Below are 13,539 nucleotides of genomic sequence, written 5' to 3'. Positions count from 1 at the left end.
ACAAGAAAAACATCAAATTTTGTAGGGTTTATAAAAACGATTTTTTTCCTTACCCAAAAACAGAACACCTTTTAAGTCTGTAATGAGTAGTTAATATTTTCAAAAACCAACACGTGGTAAAATTTGCTAGGCGCATATTTATTTATGGTTTCTATACTTACGGTATCACCGTTTACATTTTAATTATTAACCTCACTAGGACTAGTCTGTGTCGAGGTTAATAATCTTACAAAATTATAAAATAACCCAAATTAATATGTATATTGAAAGAACAATATTTTTTCTTGAATAATGGATATCTACTAAGCTGAAGGAACCTATTTTAATAAAGTAGTAAAATATTTAGGTTGACTATGTGAAATAACATATTTTGCTAATAATTTAGCTAATAATAAAGAACAAAGATGAAATGTTGAAGCAAAAATGCTATACATTAAGCGATTAATTTAAGACAAGGGTGAGTAAAAAACATATACAATTTACTTTAGCATAACTCTTACTAACAACTTTCCACATTCATTTTTAAACATTTTTTTTAGCAACTGATTTAACACTTTGTGATAACAGGACTTGCATGATTCCTCCTTTGATTTGACCTTGATTGTTATCTGTGACGGTTTTTATTTTTTTAATATTCATTGGCTATTTTCTTTACTCTAATGCTCATAAATCTCAGCAATATTGCAAAATTATATTATGACGCCGTTGTACTTATATAAAGAACATAAACTTAAAATTCAGTACACAATTTAGATGATTCACCCTTTCGTGGAAAATAAGAATCTAGAAAATATAAAATTAAAATAATCGTTAAATAGGCCTTAATTATGGTAAGGTCATTTTATAAAAATTCTCCAGTCCTAAAGAGTCCTATATTCTCCAGTCTTTTAAAAGAAATATCAAAATTTACTTTTGCCAATAATTGTCATTAATGTCGTGTTTTACTATAGCGTTCTCTGCGTGCAAAGTTTTAATTTTTTTAACAAAAGTGTGTTTATCTGAAGTGACCTGACAGGTAATAATGTATTTCTGTATCTATTTTTAAATAAATATTATGTTTTTCTGAGTCTGTTTGTAAATAATACGTATGTTTTTCTGAATCTGTATGTAAATAATAAAATTTGATAGAGCCTATAAAATCGTAATAAATTGTATAGCGCCCTTGACGTGATTTTTCACCATTACGGCGCTGTATAAATATTATTAATTTTAATATGCACCTTTAGATTTATTAATAGCGTTTATTGTAATTTAATCAAAGTCCATAAATTGTATGTAAAAAGTGTGTTATTGTGTGTGTACCTAGATATACAACCTAATTGAGTACAGATGTATTTTACAAGTGCTCTTGTATATGTTGCTTATAAAGAAGTCTTGTTTTTTAATGTGTGAAATAAGTTGATTGAAAACTTTTGAGTGAGTGTTTGTTCCCCTTTGTCTTTAAATGCTAAATAATTGTGTTATTCTTGCACCATCACAAGCGTGATATTTAAAATTTCACGTAGATTTAGATTACTCACTCTCGCATTATAGACACAGATGGAAAGACCGCTGCGACCAAAGGGGATTAGGATCACAGGGACATCTTTAAAAACATAATTCGTTGGTCGATGCATATTATTCATCACCACGTAAGAGAAACGATGGTACAAACAGTATTGTGTCACATACTAGATTTGTGTTTGGGCATTTTTACTACCTCTATAAGAAAGTTAGTTTAATACAACTTAGAGATGCACTAATAAAGTCATTATTTGTCTTCCACCTAACAAAGTTGATGGAAATGAGTTAATTAAGGTTACAGCACCGATTCGTGCTACACTAAAATCACTAACCAAACAAATAACACCAACAATAATACCACCTATTTGCAACGTTGCAATGCCATCTTTGAGTCTTACAAAAAACAAATAAGAAGAGAATGTGGAAACTGTCCCAGAAAACCAGCAATGCGCCCTTTATATTTATTCAAGCATTTCATAATGATTGATTTAAATATGTTTTTGTTATTTTAAATATTTTTTCTTCATTTCCGTTTTTATTTATAAATATGTATTTAGTCATTATTACTGTCAAACCCATGATTTACTTGCTCATTTTATATTTATTTATTGTTATATTACGAATTGTAAGTATCCGTGTGAAGAGTGGTAATAGTTTTAAACTGTAAAGTGTACACAAAGCGCGACTATTACTGACTTGCTAACTGCCATAATATGGAAATATTTTTTTTTATAATATATATTTTTATGTTAAACATATTCAAATAAAATACTAAGATACTTACAGATTATTTTTATTACTTATTTACAGAATCTTTGACGGTTACAGCCGTCATTTTATAAGTAAGTTTTCAAGGCAATTGTAACATTTCTTCATTGATATAGAACATCATTTTCGGCATATTGCTATAAAATTATGTTTCAATCGAAATTGCAATATTAAAAAAATAAGAAAGATACGGTATGTAACCATGTGAGCGGCTCCTGTAAGAAATAAGTGTCCGGGAACGTGTTAAGATCTGAACCATTACTACACGGAGAGAAATGAGTATTGTTAATTTATCAAAAATCTCCTCAAATTATTTTGTAATCCGGTTAAAAACGTGATTGGCTTGTTTCCTGACTTGTTTTAGTAAATTCCTAATATATCGTGTTTAAGCACCTGCATTTGACTTGATAATAAATCGGGACACGTGTTTAAGCACCTGCGTTTGACTTGATAATATATAATGACGAAATCTGGAAATATTAGGATTTTTATGAACACATGTTCCGACATCGTTTTAATACTTTCATATGCTACTTAAATTTTACCAGGAAACCTATCAATTCATTCGTTAAGGGCCTGCAATCCCGTTTTTAACCAGATTACGAATAATTTTGAGACATTCTTAATAAGTAATATTCAATATTATTAATTTTGAATATTACTTATTTAAGACTTCAAGTAATGTTGATTACTCTGATTTGACGGCTTGTGTAAAAGGTACCTACTATCTAACACGGCAACCATGGTGACCGGATCGACTGTATTGACTGCTGCGCTTAGTCAATTATGGTACCTAGAGCCCGTGACTCGGTCTGGATTTACGATTTATTTGTTATAAATAGGAAGCTAGATCCGAATAAGGACTTGGGTAGGTTAGTTTTGTTCTAGAAATTTATACGGTTTTCCGTAATTGTATAGAGCTTATTATTCATGAGTAAAGTAAAAACGCATCTACAAATTATTTAGAATATATACATCGGACCCTAAATGAAGGAAGTTTTCCTCAAGAAAATTTAAAACGGTTAACACCCAGTAAAGAGTATCTATTAAGATTAAATTCACCGTACTTTATAATATATATAGATGGCGTTAATTTAATACATAGCTAGTTTTATTAAATGCGGAGCTTCTTTGATCGCCAAGAAAGAACTTTAGCTCAAGAAAAATAAACAGTTAACATAACCTACCATATAGTTAACGCGAACAATAGCTTTTCAAGTGATTAAATCTCTAAAGAGCGCTGGTAAGTTTTTAGATTTTCACGGCCAAAAGCATTTTTGTTGTTTGTTTTTGGGGTGTTATGCCGTGTTGCACTCCTTCTTTAGCCGACGTTTCGGACAGCGTTGCAGTGTCCATCATCAGGGCAGATACGAAGATGTGTAATTGTTGGTTTTTTTTTTTTTGATTGTATGGATTCTTTCGTAATCGAGTTTGTGCTTATTTACTTGGAAGCGATACCGTGCCGCCAGCTTCAATACACTACGAGCGTGAAGGTATTACAGTACAAGGGAACTGCAATTTAAGTGAAAGCACAGTATTTACGTTAGCCTGGGGCCCGTCCAAGTGCGAAATGCCAACGGAAGTGGCGACATCTTGTGGCGAATTCTAGAATTAGAAAACCGATTGAAAGCGGTTAAAGCAAATGTACCCAGTATCAAGGTATAATTACAATGGTTTTATATTGTATTAATATATAAAGAAGGAGTTAGCGCGACACGGCATAACACCCCAAAAACAAACAACAAAAATCTAAAGAGCGCTGTATAAAGTTGACCATATTTTTATTATAATGAAACATTAGCTTACTGTATTGAACAAAATTATGCTATTCATCGCAAGGTTTTTCGTAAATAGAAATTATTATTTGGAAATCAATACATATGTACGTCATGATCAAGAAACCATATTTTTCGCTGATATTAAATATTTTAAAAATCATTTCAGTTCAACTATTCACCAGCAGAAATGGTAAGTCTTACCTTGTAGTGGGCCGCTACAAGTACTACAAGATATCCTCAGGAAACAATGATAGAATCCGCTGGGGATGCTCTACACATAGAAGTAGAGGATGCAACGCCACTTTATATACTCAAGGCGACACCATTGATAAAGTCAACAATGCTCACAATCATTGAAATCGAATTAAAAAAACATTGTTTTTATAACAATATACTTGTGGAGGACATTTTTCAAGAAAACTGATTTAAGGGGGTATCTACTCGAATACAATGATATAATCAAAATTTGTAAGAAAGTAAAATTTAAATAATCATAATAAAAAAATGTATTTAACGATTTAGCATTTATTCAGTTTTGCCTTTCAAGTTTATAAAGTGTAATACGTTGTTAAAGAATTCATAATAATGGCATTCTTATTAATTTTATTTATGTATATACGTTTTACAATAAAGAATATTAAAGATTTCTATTTGTTTTTTAAACTTTTCATAAATGTTAATTAGTGATTTGAATTTTAACGTAAGGTAATAATTGAAAAAAGTCCTAAATAGTAAAGAAGCACGTATGAATTTTATGGAACTGCAATGACGACGTCTTTTTTCTTTTAATTTCTGACATTTCCAGGTTTAGTTATCAGGAGAATTCATCTTTTATGTTTAATAAAGCCTTAGACACACTACCCTATATTACGCGCGCATAATTTGGGCGTGGCATATACGTATTATATGTTGGGGTGACACACTACGCTATAATCTTACTCAGGAGAGGGGGTCAGATCAATTGGGGAACTGCCGCGGAATATCATTTCTTTGTATGGGATCTGACGCTTTGACAGTTGACAGCCGCATAATTACGATGCTCCACAAATTGTTCTGACCTCTTCTACTGCCGTAATTCGCATAATTTTCAAATATAGCCTAGCTAGCAGATCACAGCGCATATCGTTGCCACCACCACTCTTGTAACATATCATATTTTTAGGGGTTATATAAAACGCTTTTAACTTATAGCGTAATCTGTCATCCCCTTAATGTTTAAACCCACACATAATAAGGATAATGGGATGGCCCAAAGATATTAGAAGAACGAGATGTGCTATGCGCAGTTCGTACTGAGTGGAATTGTTTTGCCGAGTGTCGCCGGTTTTGTTCACCAATACTACTGCATAACTTCGCTTGCGCTAAGGTATCCGCACTAATACATAGAACAGATTTCTGTGCGTACACGTCCCGATACCGTTCAAAGTACCCTAATTAGGTAGTACTCCGGCTACGGTCCGGCGGCCAACATAGCATATCTCGTTCTTCTAATATCTTTGGGATGGCCCATGAACTATTGGTATGAAAACAAGCGCCCAAATGTGTCGCCAACATCATTCACCAATACTACTTCTAATCACATCTATGTATCACAGTCACTTCCCGACTTTATTTCTACTTAAACACCAAAAGCATAACTTTTTCTCTGCATATTTGATAGTCCGTGCAGTTTTGTCGTAGCTTGGTGACAGTCAGCACGTTTCCATGCCATACCTTCCTGATTTTGTATTGTTATATTTAACAGTGTGGTGTTTTTATGCAGGAATCTGTATTGATCAAATCGAGAAATCCATTTCAGAGTGATCAATTATTTTTAATCAATGCGATCAGCTAATAAATACGGTTTGTATATAATACACGGTGTCCGGAAATTCGTAGTAAAATTTGGAAACTGGTGAATTTAAGTCAGAATTCGGTCGATTTTGTGGTATAATTTTTTTTGGATTTTCACGACTCCAAAAGTTATTTTTTGCACATATAGAAATTTTTGTTTTTTGATTCTCTATGTATGTAAGTATGTTGTGTAAGATTCTCTAGTTTCCCGCTTGTACTACGACTTACCGGACGTTGTGTATATTACTTATAATATATATAACCCTTTTTACCAAACACATATTATGCTTAACACATATTTCATCGTGTCTCTTGACGACCGTAAAACATTGTTTTTTCTTTTTTTTCAGTTCAAAAATATGTCAACAACAAGGGAAAAACTTACTTAATAGTAAACCATCACAAGTTCTATCAGTTTTCTAATGGAAAATACAATACCGCTTACATCCGATGGGCTTGCTCTACCCACAAAAGTAAAGGCTGCAAAGCTTCTCTCTACACTCAAGACGGTATTGTTGTGAGACTGAACGATGTTCACAACCACTGACACGTTCAATATTAAATATTAGCGTTAAAAAAAGACTTCTTTTAGAAACTAGATAAACTTACCTATTAGATATTTGTATTGTTATTGTAATTGTATATTAGTAAATTGGAATATTTTAATTTCAAATAAAACCACACATATTTTTTCTTAAAACGTCGAAAAATTGTAGAGAATATAAAATTTTTAAAACACATTAATTTTTTTTAGGGAATCTGCTCGAAAAATGTCTTGTTTATGCAATAAAAATGTGCAAAAAAAAGAAATAATTCCCAGAGAATATCAAATACCAAAAAATTGACATTTTGTATAAATGTAAACGTTATTATTTTGGATTTATATTTACCTACACATGCACTAATTTAATGCTGTATTTATGTTATTAAAAAAACATCACTTGCATGGAATTCTATCAAGTATCAACAGTTAATTAAAAATAATATGTCAAAAATAACCTAACCCTTTCAAGATGGAAATCTCGTGTGTCACTCACCCAAAATGTTGCTTTGCCAAATCTTTCGCAGCCAGTTAAAGACATTTTTTATTAATAAGAGTTCGAAACGGAAAGTGTAGTCTTTATTCAACGTGCAACTAAAACACCGTTTAACGATTGGAAATTTTAATTTTGTTAGTAAGGGTGTATTTATTTAAAAAAATCAATTATAGTAAACAGCCTTTACGACGCTTTGAAGTTCGAATACAACAGTATCAAGTTAAATATTTTTGTGAAAGTTGAAAATGGTGTTGAATCTCTTCTCAATATTATATAAGCAGATTTTTTTCCTTGTAAATTGTTTATTTTTTTTAGAGAAAAAGTTCATTTCAGTTGTTTTTAAAAATTGTTAATGTTGTTACCTACTGACTCATGTTATAATCTCTTTTCAAATCTACCTGCGAATTTACCTACAGGGTAAAATGTACTACATTGACAGTGGAAACTTCACAGAGGTAAATTATCGCGGAGTATTTATTCATTGCGTGAAAAGTTCTCCGCACTCAAATTTCCAACTGAAAATTCATCGCGGAACATTCGCCGCTGGGAAATTTATTTGTAATTATTTTGAAGTGTGTTTTGGTACGTATACATTTGCAAACATGAACGCGAACCGAGCCACGAATTACGGGAAAGGAACGAAGCAACTGCAAACGGCGTTTCGCACCCTTTGCGGTTGTTTTGTTCCGTTCAGTTCGGCAGTTCGGCTCGCCTTTGTTTACGTAGTATTATATTTAAATGAAATAATTTAGTACAAATAAGAGCAAAGTATTAAAAAGAAATAGCAGCTGTGTTAGTTTAGGTCAGATTAATTCGTTACTATCGTGTAAAACAAACAGTCCAGGCACCGTTCAGCATTTTATATTATCTATAGTGTGCGATGTATTTTCCGCGATGAAAGGAACACTCACAGCCCATAGGCTGTGAGTGTTCCTTTAGGACTCCTGCACAGAAAACCATCAATAACCATCCGCTATACCAAGGTATAGCGGAACTTATGTACAATTTTTTCACTTCATAAGGTTTTTTTGTACCCATAATGCCTGTAGTATGCCCCGGGCTGCATAAATATGTATGTCAATCTGGAAATATATGTCTTTTCAATATTTTTATAGCTTTGACTATTTTGTGAATAACGAACATAGAATAGATACGGTACATATAAAAATTTGTTTAAAATTACCAAAATTTTATCCGATAAGTAATATTACCGATATTGCTATTTGACCTACATTATTTTTGTACGGTACCTATAACCTATAACCATTTTGAACTATGTATGTACTTCCAAGTTAGCATTTAAAATATATATTTTAGTTATAAATGCCTCAAAATATCGCTATGAAATGCTTTTATCTGTAAAATGATGGTTTTGGCAACTTGGTTCACTCGGTTACTTTTACACGGTGCCAGGAAACTTTTAGTACAAAATGAGGAATCTACACATAGAGAACCCAAACAAAACATTTTATTTGAAACATTTTTTGGCAACTAAAAGATTAAAAAACTCCATAGCCACGATTTTTTTCACAAATTTTCAACTTCGGACTCGATTTAAGCCTGTGCCAGACCACGCTATATTTTTGTGGCGTGGCCTATTTCAGTTTATCGCTCACCATACTATCTCCTCATTGGTGGTGCATGGCGAGCATGTGCTAAAATAGACCAAAACATGATGCGTATAGCGTAATGTGTCGCCTACCTTACTCGAAAAAAAGTATTTTTTTAATAAGTTAATGAGTAAAACTTCAAATTGTAATATTTAATTATTGAAGACAATATTAGCGATTTTTATACGAAAATTTAAAACGGAAAAATCAGAAAATGAAACGGTCGCATCTAAGACCTATCTGCGCTAAGATCTCATTTAGTTCGGGTTGAATATTGCGATCATACATATAGATAGCAGCCAATAAAATGTTCGGTGAGAAAATGAAGATAATGTTGGTAGTTCTTATTCGAAGTATGATACAGTTACATATGAAGGAGATAGGGTACCATTAGCTCAGTCGGTAGAGCGGTGCCTTGGCAAGGTGAGGGTCGTGGGTTCAAGTCCTAGATGCGACCGTATCTTTTTTTCTAATTTTTCTGTTTCTTATTTTCTTTTAAGAATCGCTAATATTGTCTTCAATAATCAAAAAATTGTAATACTTATTTCCGGACGCCTTGTACAGGTACACATATTATTATGAACATTTTATTAGTTTGTAAGTTACTTTTATATTAGGAGTGTATTGTACTATGCATAAATTAAGTATGTGAATTTAAAATTATTAAATTTATTTGATTTTAAAAACGAAAATACAATAGTTTCATTTAGATCCTTTTCAGAACCCAAATATTTTATAGCTCCATAATTGTACATACTGTTATGTAGGTACTGGTTTTTTTTATGTAGTTAACAGTCCCAACTGCCCCTAACTGTCTGGAGCCAGTGAGACTATTTTGGTATTTTATGAGGCTGAAGGTAGTGGGGATGGGAAGTAGATGGAGACGAGATAAAGGTAGAGAATTACCTGGCTACTCAAGCAACTTTCAATCAACGGCTTTCAAGCAACGTTTCAATTCTTAATATTTGTCTTTGCGATACTTAAAGTATCTACCACTCTGAAACCTGACAAATATCTCTCTGCAAATATCTTTACATTATTTTAAACAAATGATATGTAAATTAACACAAATTAATCATATAAAATTTACTTGCGCACACCAGGATTTGAACCCACCCTCTGAATTCGTAGCAAAATTTTTGTATTTTTAAAATTTTATTATTTCAGATATTATTATATTTATGCAGCATTATTAATAGTGTGGAATATTTAATGTTAATGTCACGATCACCTGAAGATTAAAATATGCATCTGCTTGCATAGATATTATATTACACACGGAGGTTTTTTCATTCTGGCTGAGCACATTATAATTAAATATACTCATTGGGATTGCTCTGTAGCAAGAAATTAAATAATAAAATGATCAGCGTTATTTTTAACTTGTTGTCACCACATTCCGAAGAAAGTAAAAATAAATTATGTTTCGGGAAACTGGGTACCAAGCGAAAACCACTCAATTAATATTTTTCAATAATTCTAAACGGTTTTCGTTCCGTAGGTATTACTAAAAATATGTTCTCCTATTCCGCTCTTCTTTCTACCTTTTGTGCAACCGTCCGCCGAAATTCTGATTGGACACACAATTATAAAACCAAGACAAGAAAACAGTCCGTCACTCCTGGATATACTGATCCCTAGATTCCTACCCAACTCTCATATATGATTTTCCTTCCCAGAACTTCCTCTCCTTCCTATCCTTAAAAAGACCCTTCGACACAGCATCCCCAAAGGTGATATAAACCCCGAAGGAAATTATTTTCCTCAGGGCCTCCTAAGTGGGGTTAATGCTGAAAAAATCCAGAATTCGGGTTTTCTTTGAATATTTTATGTAACTTTTAGCCTTGGAATGAAATATGTTTTAATAGTGATGGCTTTATGTCTCAAATATTTATTATAATCTGTTTTTCAGCTGAGTTCATCCTTACCAAACGTGGAGGTACGAAGCTTACTTTCGAGGGTTATCTGTTTGGTTTCCACGCCAAGAGACGCTCCAGCAATCATTGGAAATGCGTGGCGTACAGGAATACAGGCTGTCCAGCCACAGTCAACACTCGAGGAAACCTCTTGATGTATCCAATTAAACGGAACCATAACCACAACCAGAAGGACAAATAATAATAGTTGAAAAAATAGTCACTGCGAAAGAAAGAATGTGATTTGTCAAAAATTTGGTTTGAATTTATATACGCAGTCGCCCCGTTATTTCAAGATAAAAAATTACAGGAGCTACATGTATAACCCAGTTTAGGGAATTTCATTGAAACAAAAAACGTAACACGATGGGATTCAGTACTTTTTATACAAAAACAGGAAATGGAAAAAAAGTAGACGAAAGAAGGTGCTATTTTTTTTTCTTCCTATTTTTGACATATCTTATTTTTCTTATCGCACCCTGAACTATGCAATAAAATGTATTTTTCGTTTGATAATGGCCTCAAAAGTTTTCGCATCCAGTTTGATAATGGCCTCAAAAGCCGAAACAGCTGTCACATTAAAAACTGTAAAAATGACAGAAATACTTGCAGAACTTAATAATTATTATAACATTATTAAATTTGATTTATTTTAAATTTAAATAAAATATATATTCGCTGAAAAGATCACAATTTTGTGGTTTATTTTACTCAATGTATTTCGAAAAATGTATCACGTTTCTTGCTTTGTGACTTTTTACGATTTCTCAATTTTCCGGAAAATTAAGTTTTTTATTTCTTATAATTTTTTCCGTTTGTTGTTATTGTAATATAAAACACTATTTTTGTTTTGAAAGATTGAGAAATCGTTTAAAAGTAATGACATATCTTTAAAATTATATGTACATGTGATGGTGATGTTACTGTTAAGATTATCTGCCTTTACCCACGGGGATTAATTATTCATATTTTTCTGGTTCTATAAATAAATCAATTTAACAATCTTTGGTTCAACCACTGATATAAAACTGCACCGCTCACTTTGGCATTTAAAAGATTTTTGAATGTGTTTATAAAAATTTATATACATTATTTTTGTTAAATTATTCTATAGGGACCTAATTTTATTGTATTTGAATAAAATATCTATTTTCTATAAGGTTCTTCTTATTCTACATATTTATTTTTCAGGTTAATTAAACATTTCACGTCTAGTGAATATATGCTAATTATTTTATTTTAGTAAGTCGATGATATTCAAGTACGAAAAATAAACCACGATTCAAATTTTTCATCAGTCTTTTGCAAAATTTGTATATTGTTAAGCTGACAAGTGCTTTCTTGCCGATTTAATACTTACCAAATTTAATCTTGAAGCATTATTCAAATCGAGGTAACTTTAGGATCTAGATCTGATTAATTTGGTATCCCAACCTCCCTCTTTCTGGTCCTACTTCCCGCCTTCTTTATTTCTTCCCCACAAATTTCTAAAAAAGCCATACTTGAACGTTGCACTGATTCCGAAGGCCATAGTCGCAGGTTGCACAGAATCCAACAAAAGCCATGGTTGCACATTGCACAGATTTCAACAAAATCCATAGTTGCACTTTACACAGATTCCAACAAAGCCATAGTTGCATGTTGTCCAGATTAAAACATAGGAAACTTTTTTGGTGTTCGTCGTAAAAAAACGAAATTTAAATGTTCAAATAAAAGTGGTGGATTCATAATGAGTAAGGTTCTTGATGGATGGAAAGGTGGAATAAACATTGGTGGCCAAAAAATCTGAAATCTCTGATATGCAAATGACACTACCCTTATCGCCTCTTCTGAAGAAGAAATGAATCACCTCCTTACTAAAATAGAATAAAAAAGCCATAATCTAGGTTTACTGATCTACAAGGCCAAAACAAAACTAATGGTGATCGACAGGGAGACCACCTTTGTGAGAACAAATAATGCTCTCATACACTTAGAAACGGTGAACGGCTTCAAATACCTAGGCTCTTCTATAAGTAATGGGGGAAGTTGTAAAACAGAAGTGAAAATAAGTATTTGCATGACAAAATATGCCATGAGCAAAATGCAAAAGATATGAAATGACAGAGGCATAACGAAAACCACCAAGATGAGACGGGTCCGGGCATTGATTTCTCCCATATTTCTATACGCTGATGAACCCTTAGAGCCAACGAAAGATAGCTGATAGACACCCTTGAAATGTGCTGCTGTAGAAAAATCCTCAGGATTTCATTAACAGCCAGACCCACTAATGTGTCCGTTCTGGATGAGCTAGGCATCCACAACAGATGACAAATTATTATAAGCAATATTTATTCGCCTGAAATATCAATACAAATTGAAAATATCTCCCGAATAAAAATAAATATAGAATTTCAAAATAGACTTTCAACTATCTGAAAAAAATTTAAACAAATTAAAAATAATTTATTTAAATTTTATAACATTCCCTCTCTTTCAATTTCGCACCTAACAATTATTTTTGATTTCAGTTCGCTTCGTGGCCTCCCGGAGCGGAGGCCGCCTCCTTCTCTGGTACCGGTACACCTTCTACGCCGAGAAGACATCGGCCAACTACAAGACCAGGTGGTTGTGCTCCACGCACAAGTCCAAAGGCTGCAACGCGGTCATTTACACCGTGGAGAACACGGTCATCTCCGTGAAGAACGAGCACAGTCATGAACCGGTTTTAGCGCCGAAGAATAGACAATTATATGTGTAATACTTAAGATAACATTGACTTTGCCTGTTAATTTTTACAGGCACTATATATTAGATGTGTCTTTGAGAACGGATATATATTTTAAATGAAAAAAAAAACAAAATTTATAATACACCATTTTTATCTTTGAATTAACAAAGATCGCCAATCGGATTTCGCTTCTCCTAAGCTTCGTCAGGGCTTTTTATTAACTGACCGGTTAAAACCCGGTTGGCGATCTTTATTAATTCAAAAAAAGTGCTGTATTACAAATATATCACACCACAAAGTATTTGCTTCCTTCGAAAAAAAAGGATATATAAGTACCGAGACCAAGAACTGCTACACCGTGGAGAACTCTGTAATTTTCTT

At 32.6% G+C, this 13,539-nt stretch overlaps 1 protein-coding gene across 29 annotated transcripts in view; it reads left to right on the top strand.

Annotated features, from left to right (window-relative positions):
• Nucleotides 1-13,539, top strand: part of LOC149418217 (uncharacterized) — a 598,424-nt gene that overhangs the window by 477,481 nt on the left and 107,404 nt on the right. The window contains exon 5 of one of the 29 annotated variants that reach the window (XM_089639784.1): nucleotides 12,959-13,203. The exons of 26 other annotated variants lie outside the window; for them this stretch is intronic. In XM_089639784.1, coding sequence (XP_089495910.1) covers nucleotides 12,959-13,188 — 230 coding nt within the window. In that variant the 3' untranslated portion in view covers nucleotides 13,189-13,203. Of the gene's footprint in view, nucleotides 1-6,232; nucleotides 6,445-10,441; nucleotides 10,663-12,958; nucleotides 13,204-13,539 lie in introns of those variants that run through there. 2 more of the 29 variants (XM_089639791.1, XM_089639794.1) reach the window with 2 other exon arrangements.

This window comes from Hesperophylax consimilis, chromosome 14 (assembly GCF_061612785.1).
Source record: "Hesperophylax consimilis isolate HC1 chromosome 14, BYU_Hcon_1.0, whole genome shotgun sequence".
NCBI classification, from domain to species: domain Eukaryota; kingdom Metazoa; phylum Arthropoda; class Insecta; order Trichoptera; family Limnephilidae; genus Hesperophylax; species Hesperophylax consimilis.
This window is presented reverse-complemented; position numbering and strand designations above follow the sequence as displayed.